We start from the raw sequence: 27,838 nt of genomic DNA, 5'->3' as shown, positions 1-27,838 counted from the left end.
GACACCTACTAAAATATCTTTGCAAATGGCTGATAAATCAACTGCTATACCTGTCGGTATTTGTGAGGATGTGCCTGTTGTGGTTGCAAACGGTACTATTTTAACGGACTTTGTCATTCTTGATATTCCCGAGGACGATAGTATGTCTATTATTCTTGGAAGACCCTTTTTGAATACTGCAGGGGGTGTTATTGATTGCAACAAAGGCAACGTCACTTTTCATGTTAATGGTAATGAGCATACGGTACACTTTCCGAGGAAACAACCTCAAGTCCACAGTATCAATTCTATTGGAAAAATTCCATCGATTATTTTTGGAGGTTTTGAATTTCCTCTTCCTACTGTCAAAAAGAGATATGATATTCTTGTTATTGGGGATGTGCATATCCCCGTTGAGGTAACATAGTATTATTCGAAATTTCTCCGGTTCCATGTTATTCGGAATGAGTTTGTTAACAAGACTTGATCAACCTTGCTAGTGGATTCCTTTTGATGAGCATGAGATGGATGAAACTAGAAGGCACAACCTTCTGTACCCTCCTTTTACTTTCTGTTATTTAGTTGAAATAAAGTAAAATTAATATTTTCTGTCTGTCTTCTGAATTATCCGTGCCATATAAAAATACCTCGAAAATAAAAGTTCTCCAAATGCCCCGAAAATGAAATATGATTTTTTCTAGAATATTTGAGAATATCTGGCACTGAGAACACAGCAGGGGGAGCTGGCACCTGGCCACGAGGGTGGAGGGCGCGCCCCCTGCCTCATGGGCCCACGGTGGCTCCCGTCCACTTATTCCTGCACCCACACACTTCTTCTTCCTCCCAAAAAAATCACCATCCAGCTCAAGCACGAGTTCTAGCTCATTTTGCTGTGATTTTCGATCTCCTTGCTCAAATCACCTCTCACAAAACTGCTTGGGGGGATTGTTCCTTGGTATGTGACTCCTCCATTGGTCCAATTAGTTTTTGTTCTAGTGCTTTATTCATTGCAAATTTGTGCTGCCTAGGTGACCATGTTCTTGAGCTTGCATGTCAAATTTATATGGTTCCAAGTAGTTCTAATGCATGATATAGGCTCTAGGCACTTGTAGGAGTTGTTGCCATCAATTTTATTGAGCTTGGTTCACTTTTATTTGAAGTTACTAAAAATTTCAGAATTTTTTTAGAGGAAGAAATATGCTTAGGAAAATGTATCAAGGTGGTTCTTCAAGGAAACAAGGACCCATGCCTGCAATGCATGATGCTGATGATGAACCACCAAGGGACGCTCCCGTGCGGCCTTGTGAATGGCCTTCGGAGGACTTCATGGATCAAGCGGGAATTAAGGAGGAATTTAACGCATATTTGCATAACGCTGATCTTGTGAGCTTTGAGGCAGAAAAGTGCCCCCAGTACCATTATCTCACTAGTTCCTTTGTGAGGAGGTTTGAATTTTCATCTTCACGCAATTCTCAAACTGTCCTGTTTGATATTTATGAAAAATCTTTTACTATGGACTTAGAGGATTTTACCACTGCTTGCAAACTTCCACAATGGGGTAGTGCTAGTGAACCCCGCAAATATGAATTTACAGATTTTCTTGCTAGTATAACTGTGGGGGAATCTAGAGACATAGCACAAGCTACCATAGGGAGCATTCATTTTCCTGCTATACATTATTTTGCTCTCTTCATAGGTAGGTGCATAAATGGTAAGGATGAAGCGTGTCATATGTGTGTCCCTGACCTCAGTGTTCTCAAGAGCGCTATGTTGGGAGATAAACATTATAATTTGGGAGCCATTGTTGCACGTAGGTTGCATAATAATAGATTACATGGAGATTTCTTTGGTGGAATTTATGCAACCCGTATAGCTAATTTCCTGGGTATAGCCATACGTGAGGATGATACTGAGTTGCCTCCTACTTGTTTGGATTATGAGGCTATGGTTCGTCATCATTTTGTTGAGAGGAACAATCAGTTCCTCCAGTACCGACTAATCTTTGACAAACGACGCACCTATCACGTCGCTCTTCCTGCTTCTACTTTCTTTGACTTTCGGGCAAAGGGGAGATATTTTATAACCAGAGAGGAGGCAGAAGAGTATAAGAGGAGAGCTGAGATAGCTCGCCTCCAAGCTGCAGCACACGATGCAATTACCGCTGCATCTCAGTACGACCCCAACTACAACTATGGGTATTCGCCAGGCCATCCATGGCACTAAACCAACTTAGGCCAAAAGTCTAGGCTTGGGGAAGTACGTATTTCTCACCGACATTACATTCATGTTTACACACTCATTGCTAGATGTCGGTGCTCATACTCTTTCATTGTACTGTCCATGCTAGTTTATTTTTCCTTTTTATGCTTTCTTCTTGTGTGTTTAATAAACCTTAAGAAAAACCAAAAAATTTAGTTGTAGCTTTTAGTTAGTTTACTTTCTTGCTGCAGTAGTAATAATTAAAAGAAAACCCAAAAAGATTTCCTGTTCTTCTTTTGCTTGTTGGGAGCTTTCCCGTGTAAATAGTTTTATTTCTTCTCTTTTCTTTGGGGGTCGATAGGAGAAGACCATGATTAAATTGTTGAAGTGACTCTTATATGCATTACTGTTGATTTAACCAAGAGCCCGTATTGCCTTGTCTTCTCCTGTTTATTGAATGCCCGCAGATTCCAGCTTAGTCCAATGCACGCGCACTATTATTATTATTCACATCGTCCGGTCGTGTAAGTGAAAGGCAATAATGACGATATATGATGGACTGACTGAGATGAGAGAAGCTGGTATGAACTCGACCTCTCTTGTTTTTGTAAATATGATTAGTTCATCGTTCCTGATTCAGCCTATTATGAATAAACATGTTTGCAATGACAATTACAGATTATAGTTGCTCGTGCCATGCTTGATTAGCTATGAGTTATAATGGTTTACCTTGCGTGCCAACATGCTATTAAAATGGTTGTGATGTGGTATGATGGGGTGGTATCCTCCTTTGAATGATTTAAGTGACTCGACTTGGCACATGTTCACATATGTAGTTGAAACAAATCAACATAGCCTTCACGATATTTATGTTCATGGTGGATTATATCCTACTCATGCTTGCACTCAATGTATATTAATTTTAATGCATGTTCATGACTGTTGTCGCTCTCTGGTTGGTCGCTCCCCAGTCTTTTGCTGGCCTTCACTTGTACTAAGCGGGAATACTGCTTGTGCATCCAATCCCTTAAACCCCAAAGTTATTCCGTATGAGTCCACCATACCTTCCTATATACGGTATCTACCTGCCGTTCCAAGTAAATTTGTATGTGCCAAACTCTAAACCTTCAAATGAAATTCTGTTTTGTATGCTCGAGTAGCTCATGTATCAACTAGGGCTGTCAGTATCTTCCATGCTAGGCGGGTTATTCTCAAGAGGAGTGGACTCCGCTCCTCACTCACGAGAAAATGGCTGGTCACCGGGAGGCCCAGTCCCATGCTTTATGCAAATCAAATCAAATTAATTGCAAACAAAACTCCCCCGGGGCTGTTGCTAGTTGGAGGCACTCGTTGTTTCGAGAAAGCCATGGATTGATGCTTGTTGGTGGAGGGGGAGTATAAACTTTACCATTCTGTTTGGGAACCGCCTATAATGTGTGTTGCATGGAAGATATCTCTTGGTTGTCAAAATATTATTTATCTCTGCTTTAAAATCGAGCTCTGGCACCTCTACAAATCCCTGCTTCCCTCTGCGAAGGGCCTATCTATTTACTTTTATGTTGAGTCATCACCCTCTTATTAAAAAGCACCAGCTGGAGAGCACCGCTGTCATTTGCATCCATTACTGTTAATTTATATTGGGTATGACTATGATTGGATCTCTTTTACCATGAATTACAATGTTTAGTCAGTCCTTGATCTTTAACGGTGCTCTGCATTTATGTTTTGCGGTCTCAGAAAGGGCTAGCGAGATACCATCTTGTTATATCATATCATGATTGTTTTGAGAAAGTGTTGTCATCCGAGATTTATTATTATTGCTCGATAGTTGATTACGCTATTGACATGAGTAAACATGAGACCTAAATGTTATTGTGAATATGGTTAGTCATAATCTTTGCTGAAAACTTGAATGCTGGCTTTACATATTTACAACAACAAGAGCAAACAGAGTTTGTAAAAGTTTTTCTTTATCACTTTCAGTTTATCAACTTAATTGCTTGAGGACAAGCACAGGTTTAAGCTTGGGGGAGTTGATACGTCTCCGTCGTATCTACTTTTCCAAACACTTTTGCCCTTGTTTTGGACTCTAACTTGCATGATTTGAATGGAACTAACCCGGCCTGACGCTGTTTTCAGCAGACTTTCCATGGTGTTATTTATGTGCAGAAACAAACGTTCTCGGAATGACCTGAAACTCCACGGAACTTATTTTTGGAAAATATAAAAAATACTAGAAGAAGAATCCACGTCAGGGGGGCCTCCACTTCGCAAGGAATTACTCCTTTTGCCCTCTCATCTTTTACCATCTCCTAGTTTTGGTCAAGAGGGAGCTGGTTTTGCTGCTGATCATATGCCTATGCCTAATGCCAATAACCCAGCTGAAAGTGTGCAGGAAAAAGGACAGGAAAATATTGTAGTTTTTGGCGAAAACTCTTATGATTTTATGCACCCAACAGGGAGCTCCACAGAAGATCCGCAGGAGCCCTCGGGATCAGTTGCCGTAGTGATCCCAGGAGAATCCTCTGCGGGATCCGTGTCGCCTGGCGCGTCAGGCGAATCCGCGTCAGGATCCGCGCGGCCAAGTGGGCGGCCAGGCGGGCGCACCGAGGCGCTGTCCCCTGGCGAGCTGACCCCGCGCTGTCCCCCGCGTGGGATGGTGCGCGCTCCTCTGGCGGGTCGGCTGGGCGAGGCCCACGTGGCGACAACGGGGCAGGGAGCACGGACTCCGGTGTGGCGCTGATACGTCTCCGTCGTATCTACTTTTCCAAACACTTTTGCCCTTGTTTTGGACTCTAACTTGCATGATTTGAATGGAACTAACCCGGACCGACGCTGTTTTCAGCAGACTTTCCATGGTGTTATTTATGTGCAGAAATAAACGTTCTCGGAATGACCTGAAACTCCACGGAACTTATTTTTGGAAAATATAAAAAATACTGGAAGAAGAATCCACGTCAGGGGGCCTCCACCTGTCCACGAGGGTGGAGGGCGCGCCTGCCCCCCTGGGCGCGCCCCCCTGCCTCGTGGGCCCCCTGACGCTCCACCGACCTCAACTCCAACTCCATATATTCGTGTTCGGGGAGAAAAAAAATCAGAGGGAAGGATTCATCGCGTTTTACGATACGGAGCCGCCGCCAAGCCCTAAAACCTCTCGGGAGAGCTGATCTGGAGTCCGTTCGGGGCTCCGGAGAGGGGAATCCGTCGTCGTCGTCATCATCAACCATCCTCCATCACCAATTTTATGATGCTCACCGCCGTGCGTGAGTAATTCCATTGTAGGCTTGCTGGACGGTGATGGGTTGGATGAGATTTATCATGTAATCGAGTTAGTTTTGCTAGGGTTTGATCCCTAGTATCCACTATGTTCTGAGATTGATGTTGCTATGACTTTGCTATGCTTAATGCTTGTCACTAGGGCCCGAGTGCCATGATTTCAGATCTGAACCTATTATGTTTTCATGAATATATGTGAGTTCTTGATCCTATATTGCAAGTCTATAGTCACCTACTATGTGTTATGATCCGGCAACCCCGAAGTGACAATAATCGGGACCACTCCCGGTAATGACCTTAGTTTGAGGAGTTCATGTATTCACTATGTGTTAATGCTTTGGTCCGGTACTCTATTAAAAGGAGGCCTTAATATCCCTTAGTTTCCGCTAGGACCCTGCTGCCACGGGAGGGTAGGACAAAAGATGCCATGCAAATTCTTTTCCATAAGCACGTATGACTATATTCGGAATACATGCCTACATTACATTGATGAATTGGAGCTAGTTCTGTGTCACCCTATGTTATGAGGCGCAGATCCCCTCCCACCCTGCGCCCACTCCAGAACTGCCAAGTGGCAGTTCGCCATCGGCTGCCGCACCAGATCCGTCTGCTCCCTTGCAGGCAGCGGATTCAGGATCTTCTGCGACCGCGTCTGCTTCATCCGACTCCGCCGTGTCGTCTACACACAACCGTCTTCAGATCCAGCAAGCTCGGCCAGCTCCGCCTCCTCCTGCCTGTTCACATACTCGGTCACAAAGCGGTATTGCTAAACCCAAGGTCTATAACGATGGATGTGTTCCTTGGGGCTCTTTCTGTGCCACAGGTGAACCGAAGACTTTGCAAGATGCCCTGGGAGATCCCAAGTGAAAACAGGCAATGGATTAAGAATTTTTTGCTCTTGTTGAGAACAAAACGTGGCGCCTGGTGCCTCTAGCTAGAGGGAGGAACGTCATTGACTGCAAATGGGTGTACAAAGTCAAGCGGAAATCTGATGGCACAATTGACAGGTACAAGGCACGTCTTGTGGTCAAAGGTTTAAAGCAAAGGTACGGAATCGATTATGAGGATACCTTTAGTCCCGTGGTCAAAGCTGCTACTATCAGGTTAATTCTTTCAGTTGCAATATCTCAAAATTGGTGCATGCGACAACTACATGTAAAGAACGCGTTTTTGCATGGTGTTCTGGAAGAAGAGGTCTTTATGAGGCAGCCTCCTGGGTATGAAAGTTCAGCTTTGCCACGACATGTCTTCAAGCTTGATAAAGCAATTTATGGCTTGAAACAAGCACCTCGAGCTTGGTATTATCGTCTGTATTGCAAGTTGCAGTCTCTTGGTTTTTCTGCTTCCAAGGGAGACACCTCATTATTCTTTTACCATCGGCATGGAGTCACTATTTTTATGCTTATTTACGTTGATGATATTATTGTCACCAGCTCCTCCTCTAAAGCAGTTGAAGCTCTTCTTAAGGATCTGCACATGGATTTTGCGCTCAAGGATTTGGGCAGTCTTCATTTTTTCCTTGGGATTGAGGTAAAGCATGTTGCTAGTGGCATTGTTTTGTCTCAAGAGAAGTATGTACAGGACATCCTTGAGCGAGTGGGCATGAAAGGTTGCAAGCCTTCTCCAACTCCTTTGTCTACTTCAGAGAAATTGTCTCTTCATGATGGTGTGAAGCTTGGAGCTGAGGACTCCACCAGGTACAGGAGTGTTGTAGGGGCTCTGCAGTATTTGACCTTAACCAGGCCAGATATTTGTTTCTCAGTTAACAAAGTTTGTCAGTTCCTGCATGCTCCTACTAGTACTCATTGGATAGCGGTAAAAAGAATTCTTCGGTATCTTCAGGTAACCAAGAGTCATGGTCTTAAACTTGCTAAGTCAGATTCTACGCTTGTCAGTGCCTTTTCAGATGCAGACTGGGCAGGTTGCCCTGATGACCGAAAATCCACTGGAGGCTTTGCGTTGTTTTTTGGTGGTAATTTGATTTCTTGGAGTGCACGTAAGCAAGCTACTGTGTCCAGATTGAGTACTGAAGCTGAGTACAAGGCCTTAGCAAATGCCACTGCCGAGATTATTTAGGTACAGAATCTGTTAACAGAGTTGGGCACTCGTCACTCATCTGCAGCGTCACTTTGGTGTGACAATCTTGGTGCTACCTATCTCTCTGCCAATCCTGTTTTTCATGCTAGGACGAAGCACATTGAGATTGATTATCATTTTGTCCGTGAGAGGGTGGCCAACAAGCTTTTGAACATTCGGTTTGTTCCTACTGGTGATCAAGTGGCGGATGGTTTTACTAAACCAGTATCACTGCGGCAGCTGGAGGTTTTCAGACGCGATCTCAACTTAGATAGTTGTGATTGAGGGGGAGTGTTAAACATTGTAACATAGTTAGGGCGTGGCGTGTGTTGTAATCTGTTAGGATAGGTTAGGTTGTTGTGATCTGATCCTATAGTTAGCTTGGAGATCAATCCACACCTAACCTAACCCTAACCTCTCTATAATCCTGCGCCGGCCTCTGGCCTTTATTAACACGTAGCGCGCCCCTGCAGTAGCATGCGCTTCCAGCTATTTTCACACATTGATCATTGTGTTGTGTGATAATCATGCGCTTGATGTTTTTTTATGCTCTCTTGCTTCAGCAAGATGTATTGCACTTCGGGTTGTTAAGGTTTACAATCCAGTTTCCCATATAAACTGGAAAAACTAGATCTTTATGTTCGACTCGGTTTTCCACACTATTAAACTGACTCAATGTATATGTTGAATGCCAAAGTACATAAGGGGAAATAGAAATGAACATTGCAAGACAATCAAGCTATCACTGCTCATGAATGCAACAATATGGTAAGCTATATATCAAGAAAGATGGAGCAGGGACCTTGTACCTAAAAACATCGAAAATTAGCAGGGACATGCAGGTGCAGTAGGTACCTGACGCACCTGCGGATCCTTCTGCAAGCGTTGATCTGTGCCGTGATTCGAACAAATGTTCCGACGGAAATTTATTCAAAAATGAATGCAAATTTTTAACCATCGCAATAGAGACAATACACATATTTATCGTAGATAGGAAGGGTGCTAGCGAGTGGGGCATTTTATAGGATGGGTTCCATGGACCCTTTAAAAAAAATACCAAAACATATTTGAAAGTTGAAATAATCTACAAATACATACACATGTTCTCTAAGTATTTATAAAGTTCCATTAAACATACAGTTATTTGCCAAAAATTGCTTTTGGAGCTCAGCCTCCATGGAGGTTGGTTTTTGAAAAGTTCAAATTCCGAAAACTTCATATTTTTACATTTAAAAAATTCTGAAAAAAATGCAAAGATACATGGAGGCATAATACACATGTATGTAAAATTTCAGGATGAAATACGTTGAAATGACGGTTGTGCGAAAAAGAAAAATCTATGGCTTTTCAACACAAATACTATTCATCCCAAAAGTCCACGAATTTGTTCGTTTTGCACAGATCGCATCTCCAGGTATTTCATTCTGAAATTTTACACAAATACACATCACATCCTTGTACAGAAACCAAAAAGTATGAATTTTCAGTTTTTTTTTAAAAAAAATCGGCCTCCATGGAAGCCGAGCTCTAAAATGCCATTCTCGCTATTTGCATGCTACATAAAATTATTAAAGAAAATTGGCCTGAATACAACAAAGCAAAAAACCATTTTAATCTATGTAATAGTCTTTTTTGTGTATACAGTTATCATGAATGTTTGTAATTTTTTTCCTATAAAATTGATCAAACTTCCAAAGTTTTGACATAAGACAAATCTAATATGTGAAGTAAAAAGAAACGGAAGGAGTATATCACATATGAACATAGGGTGTGCTTAGGTCTTAGTCGACTGAGACTTAACCAAGTCTCAGTCAAGTGCTATAACATGTAAGAAGGAACAAAGAAAAAACTAAAAAGAAAAATTGCACGGATCTCAACGTAAGATCTTATGAATATAGCATCGACCGAGACATAACGAAGTCTTATTAGTCGACTGGGACTTAGCAAAACAGATGAACATATAAGTTCAAGAAATTTCATACATATATGCTCATGCTTATTTATTTTTCTATTTTTTAAGATGTAGGAAATGTATTTTCGATGAAAACCGAATAATGAGCTCCCTAGAGCCCGGCCAACATTGCACTTTCCGGAGTGCTAGCACACTAAATTACGCTATACCTACCTATCGTAGGTACGTACTGGTCTCTCTTGTCGCTCATGCACATGCTGCCATCTCACCTCTGACCTCGGGATCATCATGGCCATTGGCCAGTACGTCCGTCTGGTGGCCGTCAGAAAGTCAGAATATGCCGGCCACGAGATACCTCCATGGCATGGCCATTGCCAAGCCGGAGAACAGCGCGCTCTTGGGTACGTCCCCATGTGTGTGCAGGTACGTTTTGACATCTTCCTTGCCGTACACATGGAGCAGGAAGCAAGTACAACTGCCACATCATTCAAAACCAACGAATGCACATGGATCGTCGAACCTTCTGCTAGCTCCTCTCATGCACATGCAGATACGGTCGACCTACGCATCTAGCAGAGGAGTTTAAGTATACCTCTGCAGGCTAGCTAGCAGCATTGGCTCCGGGTCATGGCGATCGGCAAGAAGAGCAAGCAGCGCAATGGCGGCGTCAGCCACTCGGCCTCGTTCCTCCTCGGGGCTCTCCTGCCCACCCTCCTACTCCTCCTCCTCGCGTCCGATCGGGTCGAGGAGCGACTGACCGGCATATTCATATCCAGCTTGGGGAATGGATCGCCTCATCAGATGATTAGCCACGCCAACCTCTCGAGCGCGGAAAAGGTTTGCCTGCTCGGGGCTTAGGTTGTGCGGCCCTAGGGTGCACCCGGGCCCGGTCGATACTTTTGAAAATCATACAAATTGATGGTAAAATTTCCAGGACATGCAGGAGGAGAGATTCCCAGGGCTCGCAGAGCTGCTGCCAAAGGTGGCCACCGACGACGGGACGGTGATCGTAACGTCGGTGAACGAGGCGTGGGCGGCACCGGGCTCCCTCCTCGACCTATTTCGCGAGAGCTTCAACAACGGCGAGGGGATCGCACACCTCCTCAACCACACCCTCATCGTGGCCGTTGACCCCGGCGCCATGTCCCACTGTGAGGCCGTGCACCCGCACTGCTACCTCCTCGAGGTCACGTCCGCCAATGTCAGCTCCGCCAACGGCTTCTTCACCGAAAGCTACCTTGAGCTCGTCTGGGCCAAGCTCTCCCTCCAGCAGCGCGTCCTCCAGCTCGGCTACAACTATCTTTTCACTGTAAGTAAATTATCATTTTTCATTCACATTTCAACAAGTGAACCAAAATGTAATTCAAATATACACACTCTGATATTGTCAGTTAATGTTATGTCCATGCAGGATGTGGATGTTATGTGGTTGCGTAACCCGTTCCGGCATATCAGCCTCTACGCCGACATGGTCGTCTCCACCGATCGCTTCAGTGGTGATGCGGAGGCGCTCACGAACGCACCCAACACCGGCTTCTACTACGTCAAGTCCACGAACCGGACGGTGGAAATGTTGAGGCGATGGCGCGTAGCGAGATCGCGGTTCCCACCGACCCACGACCAAGCGGTCTTCAACGAGATCAAGGCCGAGCTTGCCGCTGGCGAGCTGGACATCAAGTTCGTGTTCCTTGATACGACACTCTTCGATGGCTTCTGCCAGTTCCATAGCAAGATGGACACGGTGTGCACGATGCACGCTAACTGCTGTATCGGGCTCGAGAACAAGGTGCATGACCTCGGGAACATGGCTGCCGACTGGAAAAACTACACGAACAAGGTGATACCGTTGGAGAAGAGGAGTCACGAGTCGAGGTGGACGTTTCCCGCCAAGTGCGAGGCATCGATGGGACACCGCTAACTATTGGAGTATACAATCCAGAACTTGAGATGTCAAATTTAGCTGAGCTGCACGAGTAGCGGAAAGGCCTAGCGGTCCAATAGGCGGAGCCAAGATTTAAGCATAGTGAGGGCAAGTGAGACGATAACCGCAAAAGTATTACCATATGATGTGCTCTCGGTTTGAGTTTATACTGGCATTTCTACAGATGCCAACATATGTTATTAAGAGTTTGCATATCAACCGAAATGAGATCAGGGCGAGCTCCATCTCCTCAGTCAGATTTTCAATTTCAAAAGTAAGGTGGTACGTTATTATTTCATCTTCATTCTTGAAACACATCAAACTTCAAAAATAACTAACTAGTCTTCGAAATCAATATTTGTGTTGTGTGATTGTATGGTACTATGGTAGTATCCAAGCTAGACAGGCTAACAGTTCCGAACTAGGAGTTTACATAGTGAGGGGGCAAATAAAACTTCAAAAAATAGTATGTAATTCTAATAGATCTAACAAAAATACTATACATAATATCTAAAGATCTAACGTTAACATTAATATGCAATGATATACATCAGGTCTAGGGTTGACTCGCATGAGCCACGCCGTCATATATGAGACTCTGATGATCAATGCGTCAGGGATGACGGGTGCGCACCAAAACACGTTGTTGTGATGTCGAATGCGGCGACACAAGAACAAAGTATCAAAAGAGCTCGTGATGGCTACTGGCTATGCCCTAGGTCAACGACGACGATCAAGTCTAAACGGAAGTTGCTATGTACGTGATGAATATGTCTCGCCCTCAGCAAGATACAGGCTTGTCTCGCCTCAGCGTAGCTACTAATGGGCCAACCCAAGTAGCTTCATGCAGGTTGTTTTGTTTTCCATCTCTTTTTATTATTTGTTTGTTCATATTTTTAAGCTATTCTAAATACACACACGCACACACACACACACACACACACACACACACACACACACACACACACATATATATACATACATACATACATACATACATACATACATACATATATATATATATATATATATATATATATATATATATATATATATATATATCTCAAAACTTAGTTTTACTTTAGTTTTTTTAAAACCATGAATCTGAAAAATGTCAAATCGGTATAAATTTTCTTTAGCCCGATTTAGAAAAATGTTCATACCATTAAAATCGTTTGTGACATTTAAAATGTTATTGCATTGCAAAACAATGTACATGACATTTAAAAATTTGTTTATACAATGTAAAGAAAACGTTCATGTAATTCAAAAGTATTGTACCATTAAAAAATGGAAGGTACATTTGAAAATATGTTCACACACTTCGATAATATGGTAATGACTTTTTAAATAAAATTATACTATGTACAAAAATGTTCGCATAATTAAATATGGTTTCTACCATTCAAAACAGTCGGTACACATTTATTTGAAAATTGTTTAACACCCACTAAAAAAGTTCAAAAACATGTACCTAAAAATATAAAAGAAGTATTTTAAAAATATTAAATGTGTATAGGAATAATTTGATGTATGCAAAAAATGTACAATGTGTATAAACAAATAGAAATCAAAACATATATTTGAAAAAAAATCTCAATCGTGTATTCGAAAAAATGTTAAACATGTATAAAAAACTGTTCCGGATGGATGCAAAAAATGTACAACGTATAGGAAAAATGTAGACATGTGTGAAAAAAATCCACTGAAAATGAAGAAAGAAACATAGGAAATTGAAGAACACCAACGAAAAATAAAGAAAAAGAAAAAAAAGGAAAGAAGGAAAATCAAAGAAAATAAAAGAAAAGCTAATCTAAAACAATGAAACGGATAAAAACTCACATAGGAAAAAGAAAACATGTAGCAGCTATAGTTCTGGACCAACCTAGTGGTGCCGTACGAGAGGCAAGGCGAAGTTAAGTCTCACAGTAAGTGAGTCATAGCTAACATACTGCAAATGGTTGCAAACTTACCTACCATCTTGCTCATGAGAACAACGGCGGCGACCTAAATCTTGGTTTATTTCTAGACATGGGGCGCCATGTGTGGCAGCTAGTTTATCTCTAGAAGTGGGGTGTCATGTGTGGCTGTTGCAACCCCCCGATATTGCATGTATCCCAACTTCAGTCTTTTTTGAATAAATAAAGTGGTGATGATCCTAAAAAAAGTGATGACTGCCGATTTCGTGATCAGGCGAGCCCGGGCACGCCTACAAATTTTCGGCATCCAATAAATTATCCACCAACTCTATCTACACTAAGATTTAATTAAATAGCGTACTAGGCTATGTTTTCACACCTTGATGACTTCTGAAAAATAGATTGACTATAGCAATTGTATTCAGTATTGTATTCGAAAAAACAAGGATGGATCTAGCTGGCGGCCGGAGGCTCGTTAGCCTCGCGAGCGGCCGGCCAGAAAAAGGTAAGCGCCTGCCCCTGTCCTAGTATATTAAAAAGACAAAATTACTGCAATGCAAAAGTGATAAAAAAGACACTGCTAATTAATTATCCTATGTAGTCTTTTCTCATATAATAGATGCCTGCATGCAGTTGCATTAATGTTCCTTATGTTCATCCCTTGTATATTAATTTTCGCTTTCCAAAATTATAAAAGACATATCTTCTAAACTGCGTGTCGAAATTCAGATCCATTTTCACCGTTGAAACCCTTGCGACGTGCTCTTCAAAAGTAGATCCCGCATGGGGATATTTTGACAAACTAGTCTTTCTGCCAACTAAACATCAATATGTGTGCAACTGGACTACATTGCCGCGCCAATTGAGCATATGCGTGTGCCAATAGTTCTGCCAACTAAACATCAATGTATGTGCAACCAGACTACATTGCCGCGCCAACTGAGCATATGTGTGCCAAAAATAGTCCTACCAAGTAAACATCAATGTGTGTGCAACTAGACTACATTACCGCGCCAACTGAGTATATGTGTGTGCCAATAGTCCTGTCAACTAAACGTCAATGTGTGTGCAACTAGAAAACATTGCCGCCCCAACTGAGCATATGTGTGTGCCAATAGTCCTGCCAACTAAACATCAATGTGTGTGCAACTAGACTACATTGCCGCGCTAACTGCGCATGTATGTGTGTAACTAGTCCTGCCAACTGAACATCAATGTATGTGCAACCAGACTACATTGCCGCGCCAACTGAGCATATGTGTGCCAAAAATAGTCCTACCAAGTAAACATCAATGTGTGTGCAACTAGACTACATTACCGCGCCAACTGAGCATATGTGTGTGCCAATAGTCCTGCCAACTAAACGTCAATGTGTGTGCAACTAGACTACATTGCCGCGCTAACTGCGCATGTATGTGTGTAACTAGTCCTGCCAACTGAATATCAATGTGTGTGCAACTAAATTACATTGCCGCGTCAATTGCGCATATATATGTGCAACTAGTGTCCTGCCAACTAAACATCAATGTGTGTGCAATTAGACTACATTACAAGCCAACTGAGCATATGTGTGTGCAACTAGACTACATTAGAAGCCAACTAAATATCAATGTGTGTGCAACTAGTCTTCCTGTTAACTAAATATCAATGTATGTGCAATTAGACTACATTACAAGTCAACTAAACAGTAAAGTGCTAGGTGTTAAACTGCATGAAACAATCAGCCAGAGAAACTTATACTGGGTTTAAAGGGTGAATTTACGAATTACAGAAAAGTTGATAAATTTGGATGCAAAAATGACGAAGAGATAAGGTTCCTGTCTATCTGTGCGTGTGGATAGGAACGAAATTGCTTCGTCCAGATTCAGCAAACCACCATCGCAGTCCGCCTGCAGCAAGACGAGCCGGAGGGCGCCGCTATTTTGCCGTGTCTCATTTCGTTGCCGCGCGAGCGAGAGGAGCGCAATCACGGCCGACCGCGACGCTGGCCCGTTTGACCTCCCCTCCAATCAATTCCAGCCGTGAGCGCCTCTTTCTCCCACACCGACGAAGGGAAGAGAACTTAATCCATCTATGGGAACTTAGAAGGAGCGGCCAGGAGATGGGTCGGCAGCGAAGATGGCCGGCGCGAGCTGGCGGCGACGGCCAACGCGAGGAGGATGGGGACGAAGGATGTGGACCCGTTTGGATGGCGACAAACGCTAGTGGTTGAAAGCGCCCGACCAGGTAGCACCTTGCGCGCGGCGGTTCGGGCGAGATCGTGTGGCTAGGGAGCGGCCGCTCGTGAGAGCCAGATAGTGCCCGCGCACTTTGTAGTATTTAGGAAAAAACAAAGCTCAATTGGAAAGAAAGAGTAAACTCCACTTAACTTCTTAACTTCATGATGAAGAATAATTGCAACTCCTGATCTTGCATAGCTGCCACCTTCCCAAAGCTTGACGATCTGTTGAGCATCGGACTGTATATAGACATTTTGTGCAAACCACCTCTGCGCGCACATGGTGGCATCTTGCCTCTCACCTCGTACCAAGACCACCATATGGCTGCACGTGCTCCTACTTGGATCCGGTGGCGTAATCACGTACGTACACCTGGCCGCTGGAGAGATAGAATGCCTCGACAGCGTGCATGAATTTCGGAGCTCCATCCCCGAGTCAACTGTGTCTTTCGTATATACTCCGCACACAGACTGACGAAAAGCATGGGACGATCATCAGAGATTCGCGCCGCGTTCAGCTGCCTCTTCCACGTACGTGGGCGAGCAGGAGAGAGCGTGCGGGGCGGCGTGGCGTTCGAACAGCGCCAGATGGCGCTGCCGGATGATCAGAACCTTCGCCTCGTACATCTACCACGGTTTAACAACCGTTCTTCGTACAAAGCTCTTTGCCCGGCTCACGTACACCATTAAGATTACGATGCCCGGCCATGTGAATCAGCGTTTTGAGTGGACATCGGATCTGGAAACGGGTGGACGCTTGCGTGCAAAGCGGGAGGTGGGGAGATCGTGATCCGAGCCTAAGAGAAACACCACTAAAATTATGACAGTTTAGAGAATCAATTTGTGAATGGACGGTCAGAAGTTCCGACCTATTCATCGACTGTCAACGTAGCAGAAAAAATACATAAAGGTTACATCTAGGACCATGGACAACCTAGGGAGGACTACAAAAACTGAGGTGAGTCGATTAGCTCCTCCCTCACTTTTTGTGTCAAGTAAGGGCGAAACATTTCTTCCCAAGGTGGGTGATGTTTTCGTCGACATCAAGGTGCATATGGTGTCATCGTTTAATCTCAACAATATTCATTGGCTCAGTCTCTTAGAGGTGTTCATAAGCGTAAGCGTAGGATTTATCGTACCTGTCTGTGTATACATAAACGTCTGCGCCTGTACATTGTTTCTAAACAAAAAATATCCAATAATCGTAGGAAACCGCCTGTCCATTGTTTCTCGAAAAAAAAAGAGCCAAAAATAGTAGGTTACGGCAAGCACGCATATATACGCATAAGAGGGTCCCCCGCAAAAAAAAAAAGTAGTATGCATAAGAGGGAAGGAAGAGACAAACACACGTTGGCGTTCACTACACGGTTGCCCGGCTGAACTGACTGAAATTAAGGAATGCATGAGCATGGACGCACTAGGATTAAAATGGCCTTGCTTCGCGTGCCTGGTCGGCGTTTGAAGAGTCAAGACACTACTAGTAGCTAGGACAAGGAGTAGTATAGTGCTCCTTGTAAGACGCACTCGGATTGACCTTGGTTCGCGTTCATCCTAGAGATCAATGGTAATATAAGTAGGGATGGTACACTTATATTCAGCAAAGGTGTTTAGCAGAGTAGGAGCATACATACGTCTGCATTCTAAGCTGGAGTAGAACAGAAGTAGTATATCGCCTTACGGGTCTCTGCAACAAGTCCGTCCACCGACGAGTACTGATCGATCTGGTGCGATCGGAATGGGCGGCCTGAGGAGCACGCAACACGATTGCGGCGGCGGCGTCAGCCACTCGCTCTCGTTCCTCCTCGGGGCTCTCCTCCCCACCGTGCTGCTCTTCTTCCTCGCCTCCGACCGGGTCGACGAGCAGCTGTCCAGCATATCGACCTTCAGGTTCGGGAACGGATCGGCAGCTCATCAGCTGACTAGCCATGCCGCTAGCCTCCCGACCGATGTCGGGGATGGTGCCGACGAAAAGGTACGCGTAGTCCAGTTGCAGTCTACAATGCCCGCGATGGCTGGGAGATTAACCGATTTGCATGCGCAGGAGGAGTCATTCCCGGGGCTGGCGGAGCTGCTGCCGAGGGTCGCCATGGACGACGGGACGGTGATCATCACGTCGGTGAACGAGGCGTTCGCGCGGCCGGGCTCCCTGCTCGACCTCTTCCGCGGGAGCTTCCGCGACGGCGAGGGGATCGCGCACCTCCTCAACCACACCCTCATCGTCGCCGCAGACCCCGGCGCCTTGGCCCTCTGCGAGGCCGTGCACCCGCACTGCTACCTCCTCCAGGTCATGGCCGCCGGCGTCAGCTCCGCCAACGGCTTCCTGACCAGAAGCTACCTCGAGCTCGTCTGGTCCAAGCTCACCTTCCAGCACCGCGTCCTCCAGCTCGGCTACAACTATCTCTACACCGTAAGCTACATAAGCCACCGTGGCTCAAAATACTCTCGTCTCACATTTCAGTGTTTGATCCGAAATTTGTTATTATGATGCAGGATCTGGATGTGATGTGGCTGCGCAACCCGTTCCGGCACATCAGCCTCTACGCGGACATGGCCATCTCAACCGACCGGTTCAACGGCGACGCTGAGGACCTGACGAACGCGCCGAACACCGGCTTCTACTACGTCAGGTCCACGAACCGCACGGTGGAGATGCTGAGACGGTGGCGGGCGGCGAGGTCGCGGTTCCGGCCGAAGGCCCACGACCAGGAGGTCTTCGAGGCGATCAAGGGCGAGTTCGTCGGCGGCGAGCTGCAGATAAAGCTAGTGTTCCTCGACACGGCGCTCTTCGACGGCTTCTGCGAGTACCACGGCGAGATGGACAGGGTGTGCACGATGCACGCCAACTGCTGCCTCCGTCTCGTGACCAAGTTGCACGACCTCAGGAACGTGGTCGCCGACTGGAAGAGGTACTCCAGCCTGACGCCGCCGGAGAAGATGAGCAGCAAGCTCAGGTGGACGTACCCCGCCAAGTGTGCGGCGACGATGAAAATACCAGCATAATTAATGGCTTTTTACTAGTTTGTGTAGTGACCTTACGAACTTTTATGCAGTGATTTTGGTTTCGACACTTTTAGAAGATATTTCTATGGAAGGATAGATGTTGGTATTTGGACTCGCAATGGGCCTGAATCTTAACTTCATTTCTTCAGTCTCGATTTGGATTCATGCCACAATTTTTTAAAATTCTTTGTCAGAACAGGTTTGCGTGCTTAGGTCTTAGTCGACTGAGACTTAACCAAATCTCAATCGAGTGACATGGTGTATAAAGAGAAAAAAAAGGGAAAGAAAAACTTCGTACGAATCTCCATGCAAGATCAAAAGAATATAGTATTGACTGAGACATAACAAAGTATCAGTCGATTGAGACTTAGCAATCCCGTTTCCTTTTTATATTAATATAAAGGCTAAACAGCCAAACCAATACAAAGTGGTGTGAAAATACTGCACAGGTCAAAAGAAACGATAACCAGGTGGATAGAAAAAAAAGCTCCACGCACGTCATGGAGCCCCACCACTGGTACACTCTTCCTTCCCCAAATGCAAATGGCCAAAATAATCGACCGTGCGGACGACCACCTGCGTAGTACGAGCGTACGAGCGTACTTTAGAAGATATTTCTATGGAAGGATAGATGTTTGGTATGTGAATTTCTAATAGATGACACTATATTTTTCTTAGATGATGCTAATTTAGTTTGGACATGGTATATTCGACATGCGCCCACACACGGTATGTGGTGTGAGCCAGAGGCAGCCCACACGGGCTGTGTGTGGGCGGACATTAGAATTGCCCACACGTGTGGGCGCGGCTACTTCGTGCCACACGCCCAACAAATAGTACTCATCTCCATCCCGCGTGTGTGGCACGAAGCAAAAATGCCTACACATCCTAAAGCAGCTACGTTAGGTACCCCACAGGATGACGATTTAGTTGCCATCCTGGTTGGCAGATGTAGTTATCCGGGATGGCAAGTGTAGTTGTAAAAGCATGGCAACTCTATCTGTTTTGGTTAACTATAGTTGCCATGTCTAATTTATGATAGTTGCCGCGTGTAATCAAACCGTAGTTGCCGTGTGTGATTAACTACTTGCCACATATGGTCAAACAGTAGTTGCCCTGTGTGTTTACCTAGTTGCCACGTGTGGTCCAATCATAGTTGCCATGTACTGTTAATCACAGTTGTCATGTGTGTTTATCTGGTTGCCACGTTCGCGCAGCTGCAGTTGCCGTCTAGCAAAGAATCACAGTTGCCATGTGTGTCCTGAGTTGCCACGTTCGCGTAACTGCAGTTGCCATCCACAACGTAGGAGTGTCGTGTGGGACGAAAAGCAGTTCGCTTACACGCGCATGACCTAGGTGGTGGGTGTGTGGGCAGAAACTAGTTCGCCCAAACAGCGCAGCTGGCAAACAACATGGTGCGGGCGTGTGGGCAAACTCTCCAACGCCCACACACCACACACCAGCCCCGTCCTACGTGGCACAGAAAATCAACTTTTTCATGTCAAGATTCGTGTAAAAGGCACTGGACGACGATCCAGGCGTGTGGGCGAGTTGGGGATTCCGTTTAGTTTAATCATCATAGATTCTGAGCCCACCCTCCATTTTTCTTTTGGATTCGCCACTGCACGTACGGCTGGGTCACGTACGTGTGCCTTTTATCTTCGGGGACGTTTCCCGTTGCCCTGCCTCAAAAGCAGTTCTACGTTGGCTTTGAGCAAGGGCCGAGTGCGTATGCGCAGTGGAAACCATGCGCCACCTGGAAGCTTTCCTCGCCGGCAAACCTGTTGCGTGCACAAGTCGCTGATAGTGAGCTTAATTTCTTCACTGCACTAGTTTGGCTGAAAGCTTGCAACGACGGGAGCGAAACCAGGGGATCTTGTTCTTTTGTGTGGAAGTGGATATCTATGGCCCCTTTTTTTAAGGCAAGGACATGTATGAATTTAATAAAGTACCATGATAATGATACGTACTTGGTAAGTAAAGATGAACTTAATCCTTCATGCGTGCATCCGTCTCCATCTACCTAGTTTTTGTCCTTGGCCGGAGCAGTACAAATTGGTCTCTGTTGTGGCCAACTCCCAAGGCCAAAGGTCGGGTAAATGCATGCAATACCCAGTAAAATTAACGAAAGTAAATACAAAGTTAACCCTCAAGAAGAAAGAAATTCAAAAATGAATTAGAATACATAAATTGCAAAAATTCCACACTTCTTAAAAACAAAAAATACACTTTTTATAGTATGCAAGAACAAAGATATAATAGTGGATTTTTGGTAAAAAAAAATCTAGGAATGAATGAATTACTGCCATTGGTAGAAAGGAAATGAAAAATAATCAAATAAAAAAATGTTGCACACAATTTACGTAAAAATTATGCTTTTTTTTCATAATATGCAAGAATAAGCACATAATAGTGAAATTTTTGGAAGAAAGCAAGTCTCCAAAGAAGGAATGAGTTAGTAGCATTGGTTTTAGCATTAAAGAAGAAAGAGAATGAAATAAAACTAAAATAAAATCAAAACAGTACAGTTTTCTAAGAATGAATGAATTAATGGCTTTGGTATTACACTTTAAGAAAAAAAAAATTAATGAAAACTTAAAAAATCAAAACAATCTATTTTCCTAAGAAAAAATGAATAAGTGGCTTTGGTATTGCTCTTTAAGAAGAAAGAAAATTAAATAAAGATAAAAATACAAATAATGAAGTTTTGTAATGAAGAATGAATTAGTGGCATTGGTATTAACCTTTAGAAAAGAATGAAAATGAAATAAAATCTAAAACAAACAATAAAAAAATTTGCACATCATTTACAAAAATATGTTTTTTTTAATATGCAAGAATAAGCATGTAATATTGGGATTTTCCAAAAACAAAGGTAGTCTCCTAAGAAGGAATGAATTAGTGGCATTGGTATTGCCATTAAAAAGGAAATAATGTAAAATAAAATCAAAATAATGAAGTTTTTCTAAGAAAGAATGAAGTAGTGTCTTTTATATTACCCTTTAAGAAGAAAAAAATGAAATGAAAACTAAAACAATAATTTTTCCTATGCTTTAATGAATTTATCTTTGGTATTACCATATAAGAAGAAAGAAAATTAAATAAGAATTAAAACTAAATCAAAATTATAATGTTTTCTAAGGTAGAATGAATTAGTAACATTCGTATTACCCCTTAAGAAGATATAAAATTGCCCCTAAAAATGAAACAAAATAATGACAATATTTACACAAAAGGTGTGCTTTTTTAAATACGCAAGAATAAGCATATGATAGTGGAAGATCTCAAAAAAGAAATAGTTTCCTAATAATGAATGAATTAGCGGCATTGGTATTACACTTAAAGAAGAAAGAAAATGAAATATACATAAAGTAAAAGTAAAAATAAAGTTTTCTACAGAAGAATGGATCAATGGCGTATTAAACTTTTAGAATAAAGAAAATGTAAAAAAACTTGGACACAATTTTGCAATGAAATTGCACTTTTTGAGTATGTAAGAAATGGACATATAATAGTGCAATTTTTGTACTCTAATGTAACGTATACACATATTTTATTTTATACTCACTTACATCCCAAATATGCCCATAAAACCGACTAAAAATAGAAGAAAAAACCTATACAAACAGCCTAATAAAAAAACACGTAATGGGTTTTAGCCCAGTAAGGAATCGACTAACTCAAAACATTGGTCAGTCAAATCCTTTCGGCCCAAAACCTGACGGGCTTGTTACATTAAAAAATGTCACGTATTTAAAAAATGTATGTGCCCTTTAAAAAAGGTTTATAAATATATAATAAATGTTTACATAATTCAAGAAGATGTTTCATATATTAAAAATAAACACAAAATAAAAATAAAGTTTTCTAAAGAAGAATGTATTAGTGGCATTGATATTAAAATTTTAAAAGAAAAAAAACTTGCACACAACTTTGCACTGAAATTGCACCTTCAATATGTAAGAAATACGCATATAATAGTGCAATTTTTGCACTCTAATATAATATATATACACATATTATCTAGTATTTGCGTGTATACACACCCAATATCCCAAATATACCATAAAAACATTCCAAGTATACCCATAAATAGCCGACTAAAAAAATATAAAACAGAAGAAAAAAGGCACACAAACAGCTCAATAAGGAAATGCGTAGCTGGCTTCAGCCGAATAAGGAATCTACTGACCCAAGACAGTGGTCAGCAAAACCTTTTGGCCCAAAACCTGACTGCACACACAACAGAAAAAACTAAAGAGCATGCATCTTGAAGCAGCAATCAGCGGTAAAAAAAAATATTGACGGATCCAAATTTAAAAATCGGGCAACATAAATATAGCTAAAGTCCAAAATGGATATTTTACTTACTCTGCATTTTTCAAGCGCTGTAGAGCTGCAACACTTCTTTATACGTTGAGGTCTCCAAGCAACAATGAACTGGTGCATTCTCAACAACAAGAAAAAATGAACTAGTGTATAGCGCGCATTAGAAAATTCAGGTTCCCGTGCCAGTCTTTGTTATCGCACGAGCACATGCTACCAACTCACCTCTGATCATCGTGGCCAGCACGTACGCCATGGTGGCCATCAGAAAGTCAGAATGTCGCCGAGATACCCTATGGCGCCATTGCCATTGCCAACTCGGGAAACAACCCAAATTAAACACCGTGCTCTTTGGTCCATGCGTGCAGCCGTGCAGGTTTGTTTTCACCTGGAGTGACGAGAGTTGGTGTTTTTTAAGTACAAAAATGGAAGCCTTTGGAGCGTGACGAGCTTCTGACCGTGTCAGCTCGCGTTCGTGGTGGGAGCGACGTGCAGGGAACAGCCTAGGGGCGCCATGTCTGGCTGTATATATATGCAGGCTAGTTGGGCTTGCAAGTCCACGGCGACTCGGTCATGGCGATGGACATGGTGGCCGGCCTGGGAAAGCAGCGCGGCGTCAGCCACTCGGTCTCGTTCCTCCTCGGGGCCCTTCTCCCCACCCTCATGCTCTTCTTCCTCGCCTCCGATCGGGACTTCCAGTTCGGCTACTCACCAGCTGACTACTAGCAATGCGACTAACCTCCCAGGTGACGGCTCGGACGGCGAGAAGGTATGTCGCGCAGTTCATTCGCAGTGTGTTGCATGGCATGGTACTGTATGTACAGTGGTTGAGAAACTAACCGATTTCCATCATGCAGGAGGAAGCATTCCCGGGACTCGCTGAGCTGCTGCCAAAGGTTGCCATGGACGACGGGACGGTGATCATCACGTCGGTGAACGAGGCGTGGGCGCGCCCAGGCTCCCTCCTCGACCTCTTCCTCGGTAGCTTCCGCGACGGCGAGGGGATCGCGCACCTCCTCAACCACACCCTCATCGTCGCCGCCGACCCCGGCGCCTTGGCACTTTGCCAGGCCGTGCACCCGCACTGCTACCACCATGAGGTCACCTCCGCCAACGTTACCTCCGCTAACCGCTTCATGACCAAGAGCTATCTCGAGCTCATCTGGGCCAGGCTCGAGGTCCCACAACGTATCCTCCAGCTTGGCTACAACTATCTCTCCACCGTAAGCTACCCCGCATGCCTTTAACAATTTCACAAACTGTTGAGAAACATTGCATTCTCTTTTTTCTCTCATTACATTTAATTATTTCTTTTTTAGTTGTGGTACATTTTATTATTTCAAAAGAGTGAAATATCACCCACTATGTCTAGGTTATGCATCTTCAGTTAATATTATTGCTGGCAGGATGTGGATGCCATGTGGTTGCGCAACCCGTTCCGGCACATCAGCCTTTACGCCGATGTGGCCATGTCGACTGATCGCTTCAATGGCAATGCCGAGGACCTACAAAATGTGGGAAACGGCGGCTTCTACTACATTAGGTCGACAAACCGGACGGTGGAGATGCTAAGTCGCTGGCTGGCAGCGAGGTCGCGGTTCCCCTCCGCCCATGACCAAGGAGTGTTGAACGAGATCAAGGCCGAGCTCGCAGCTGGGGACCTACAGATCAAGTTCGTGTTCCTTGATACGGTGATCTTTGGCGGTTTCTGCCAGTTCCACGAAGAGATGGACAAGGTATGTACGATGCACGCCAATTGCTGCATTGGGCTCGAGAACAAGGTGCACGACCTCACCAACATGGTTGCCGATTGGAAGAACTACACAAGCAAGATGCCACCGGACAAGTTCAAGTGGACGTTCCCCACCAAGTGCAAGGCGTCGATGGGAAAACGCTAATTAGTGAAATGGAGTATTATAAGAACACAATCCAGCATTGCAGATGCAAAAAGAACGAAAGAGAATTACCTCCTCCTCCCCATCCCCGTGCATCTTGACGTCCCTATGAAGACCCTTCAGTTTGGTCTGTTTTCCATTGTTATTAAGTCCTTTCCGTTTTACTACACGATAACGCCTCAGTCTTGCTGATATTTCACTAAGGTTTGTTCAAGGTTTTTATTAGTTTTGTGAAACACTTTAAGAGAAGGTTTGCCGTAAACCCGAGTGAAACTCAAACTAGCTAGTACAAAACTACATTGAAACTGAATCCAATGAAGTAGGCACCAAAACCATATGAACCCCATGAAACCACTTTGAAAGTTGTTGGATACCTTATAGTACCTGCATGGTTAAAATATAGTTTCGGAATGTTTTATTCAATTTTTAAACACAAAATTTTGAAATCCACTAAAACGTGAACCAAAACTATATGAAAATATGAAACCATGATGAGGTTACTGAAAACCATATGAAATTTTATCGATAAAAAATGGGTTCGGTTTCGTCAATATTTGATTCCAGTTTCATAACATGAACATTATAAATTTGAAAAATGTTCAACATCGATATTCTTTGACAGACTGTCAAGATAACGAAAAGGTTTATGGTTTCAAACTTTAAAATGCGTGGGTTCTTAAGAAGTGGAGAGTTCTAAATTAAAAAATGTATGATAAAGGATCCCACGAATGTCAAAGTGCTTGGAATCATTGGATAGTCCTTGGACATCAACATACATGTGGGAAATCCTCATTGATTCCATATGCGCAATTTCACATAGAGTTGTCTGAGCCACAACCGAGGTATGTGGCCTAGTCCTACCCCGACTAACGAGTGTGCGACTATTCAGAATACCGGAGAATGCTTCGGTGGCTACTAAATGGTGTGACGCTCTCAATCGAAAAACTGAGATGCTCGGGTGGATCTCAGTTCGGTTCTCTATGATAGCTTTACAAGAAACCTGAATTGCCATGATAGAATCTTTCCGCAATAGCTCCTCTCTTTTCTTCATCTTGTCGTGGTGGGTATGGGTGGTGATCACCCATGGTTGCTATGGTGAAGTGGTTATAACAGTTAACATATATGCCTTTATTTTAGTGTCATTAGAGTTTGCATGACACAAATGTATGTGTACATGTTAGTCATGGCAAAGTTGTTTGTGCATCTCGACGACAGTACGAAGGACAACTAAAGATGGATGCGAACTAATTAACTTGAGTTCTTGCATGAGGATATATGCTTACCAATATATGGTACAATATATGTGAAGATGTGGCTTGGATTCAAATGTTAGGTTCGGGAGTTGATTGCAGGAATCATTGAAACAAGTTTGTGTAGAAGTCACATAGGAATAGTTTGGGTCATTTCTGTCATTGTATCCGAGTTGTAATCAAGCTAGCTAGTCTATCTCTCTTGTTTTTCTTAGGTTAGGTAACAACATGCCATTGAATTATAGTCACCAGAAAATGGAATAAATAGGAGACACATAGGTGCAAGTCGCCAATCATAATGTATTCATGTGTGTGTTTTGGTCATGAGTGTTCAAATTGGATAAAAAACGGTGGCTTGTCTCCTTTCATGATCAGGGTTCGAGTTAGTTCGGATAGATAAAAGCAAGTCCTCAGTCCTTCCCTCCCTCCCTCCTCTCTCTCTCTCTCTCTCTCTCTCAACTGGTACAATACACCAAAAAGTCCATCCAGTATGTATGGACGAGATAGTGCCAATCATTCATGATAGAAGAACGAAAGCCACACTTAATACAAGTTAAGATGAACCAGGGAGGCTATGTTGAAAGAGCAAGAACTAGAGTACAGATCTCAGGGAGGAAAAACAGGAGTCTGAACCAGGGAGGTTTTCCTCGCAGATTGAGATGAACAGATTCAAGGAGTGGCCAAATTGAAGGAAATATGACCTAGAGGCAATAATAAAGTTATTATTTATTTCCTTCATGATAAATGTTTATTATTCATGCTAGAATTGTATTAACCGGAAACATAATACTTGTGTGAATACATAGACAAACAGAGTGTCACTAGTATGCCTCTACTTGACTAGCTCGTTGATCAAAGATGGTTATGTTTCCTAGCCATTGATATGAGTTGTCATTTGATTAACGGGATCACATAATTAGGAGAATGATGTGATTGACTTGACCCATTCCGTTAGCTTAGCACACGATCGTTTAGTATTCTGCTATTGCTTTCTTCATGACTTATACATGTTCCTATGACTATGAGATTATGCAACTCCCGTTTACCGGAGGAACACTTTGTGTGCTACCAAACGTCACAATGTAACTGGGTGATTATAAAGGTGCTCTACAGGTGTCTCCGAAGGTACTTGTTGGGTTGGCGTATTTCGAGATTAGGATTTGTCACTCCGATTGTCGGAGAGGTATCTCTGGGCCCACTCCGTAATGCACATCACTATAAGCCTTGCAAGCATTGCAACTAATGAGTTAGTTGCGGGATGATGTATTACAGAACGAGTAAAGAGACTTGCCGGTAACGAGATTGAACTAGGTATTGAGATACCGACGATCGAATCTCGGGCAAGTACATACCGATGACAAAGGGAAAAACGTATGTTGTTATGCGGTCTGACCGATAAAGATCTTCGTAGAATATGTGGGAGCCAATATGAGCATCCAGGTTCCGCTATTGGTTATTGACTGGAGACATGTCTCGGTCATGTCTACATAGTTCTCGAACCCGTAGGGTCCGCACGCTTAAAGTTTGATGACGATTATATTATGAGTTTATGTGTTTTGATGTTCCGAAGATAGTTCGGAGTTCCGGATGTGATCACGGACATAACAAGGAGTCTCGAAATGGTCGAGACATAAATATTGATATATTGGAAGCCTATATTTGGATATCAGAAGTGTTTCGGGTGAAATCGGGATTTTACCGGAGTACCGGGGGTTACCGGAACCCCCCCGGGGGTTTAATGGGCCTACATGGGCCTGATACGTCTCCAACGTATCTATAATTTTTGATTGCTCCATGCTATATTATCTACTGTTTTGGACATTATTGGGCTTTATTATTCACTTTTATATTATTTTTGGGACTAACC

At 43.4% G+C, this 27,838-nt stretch overlaps 2 protein-coding genes and 1 pseudogene across 2 annotated transcripts; all 3 read left to right on the top strand.

The window, feature by feature from the left end:
• Nucleotides 1-9,939: 9,939 nt before the first annotated feature.
• LOC109778634 (uncharacterized protein At4g15970) lies at nucleotides 9,940-11,561 on the top strand. Its single transcript, XM_020337199.3, has 3 exons — nucleotides 9,940-10,279; nucleotides 10,377-10,751; nucleotides 10,854-11,561. Exons 1-3 carry the CDS (start codon nucleotides 10,070-10,072, stop codon nucleotides 11,358-11,360), a joined length of 1,092 nt encoding a protein of 363 aa, XP_020192788.1. The 5' UTR covers nucleotides 9,940-10,069; the 3' UTR covers nucleotides 11,361-11,561.
• A 5,398-nt stretch (nucleotides 11,562-16,959) lies between these two features.
• On the top strand, nucleotides 16,960-18,696 carry LOC109778642 (uncharacterized protein At4g15970). Its single transcript, XM_020337204.4, has 2 exons — nucleotides 16,960-17,907; nucleotides 17,991-18,696. Exons 1-2 carry the CDS (start codon nucleotides 17,236-17,238, stop codon nucleotides 18,498-18,500), a joined length of 1,182 nt encoding a protein of 393 aa, XP_020192793.1. The 5' UTR covers nucleotides 16,960-17,235; the 3' UTR covers nucleotides 18,501-18,696.
• A 4,703-nt stretch (nucleotides 18,697-23,399) lies between these two features.
• LOC109778633 (uncharacterized protein At4g15970-like) lies at nucleotides 23,400-24,724 on the top strand (annotated as a pseudogene).
• Nucleotides 24,725-27,838: the final 3,114 nt, after the last annotated feature.

This window comes from Aegilops tauschii, chromosome 3 (assembly GCF_002575655.3).
Source record: "Aegilops tauschii subsp. strangulata cultivar AL8/78 chromosome 3, Aet v6.0, whole genome shotgun sequence".
Lineage (NCBI taxonomy): Eukaryota > Viridiplantae > Streptophyta > Magnoliopsida > Poales > Poaceae > Aegilops > Aegilops tauschii.
The sequence above is the reverse complement of the archived record's forward strand: the minus strand, read 5'-3'. Positions and strand labels throughout refer to the sequence as shown.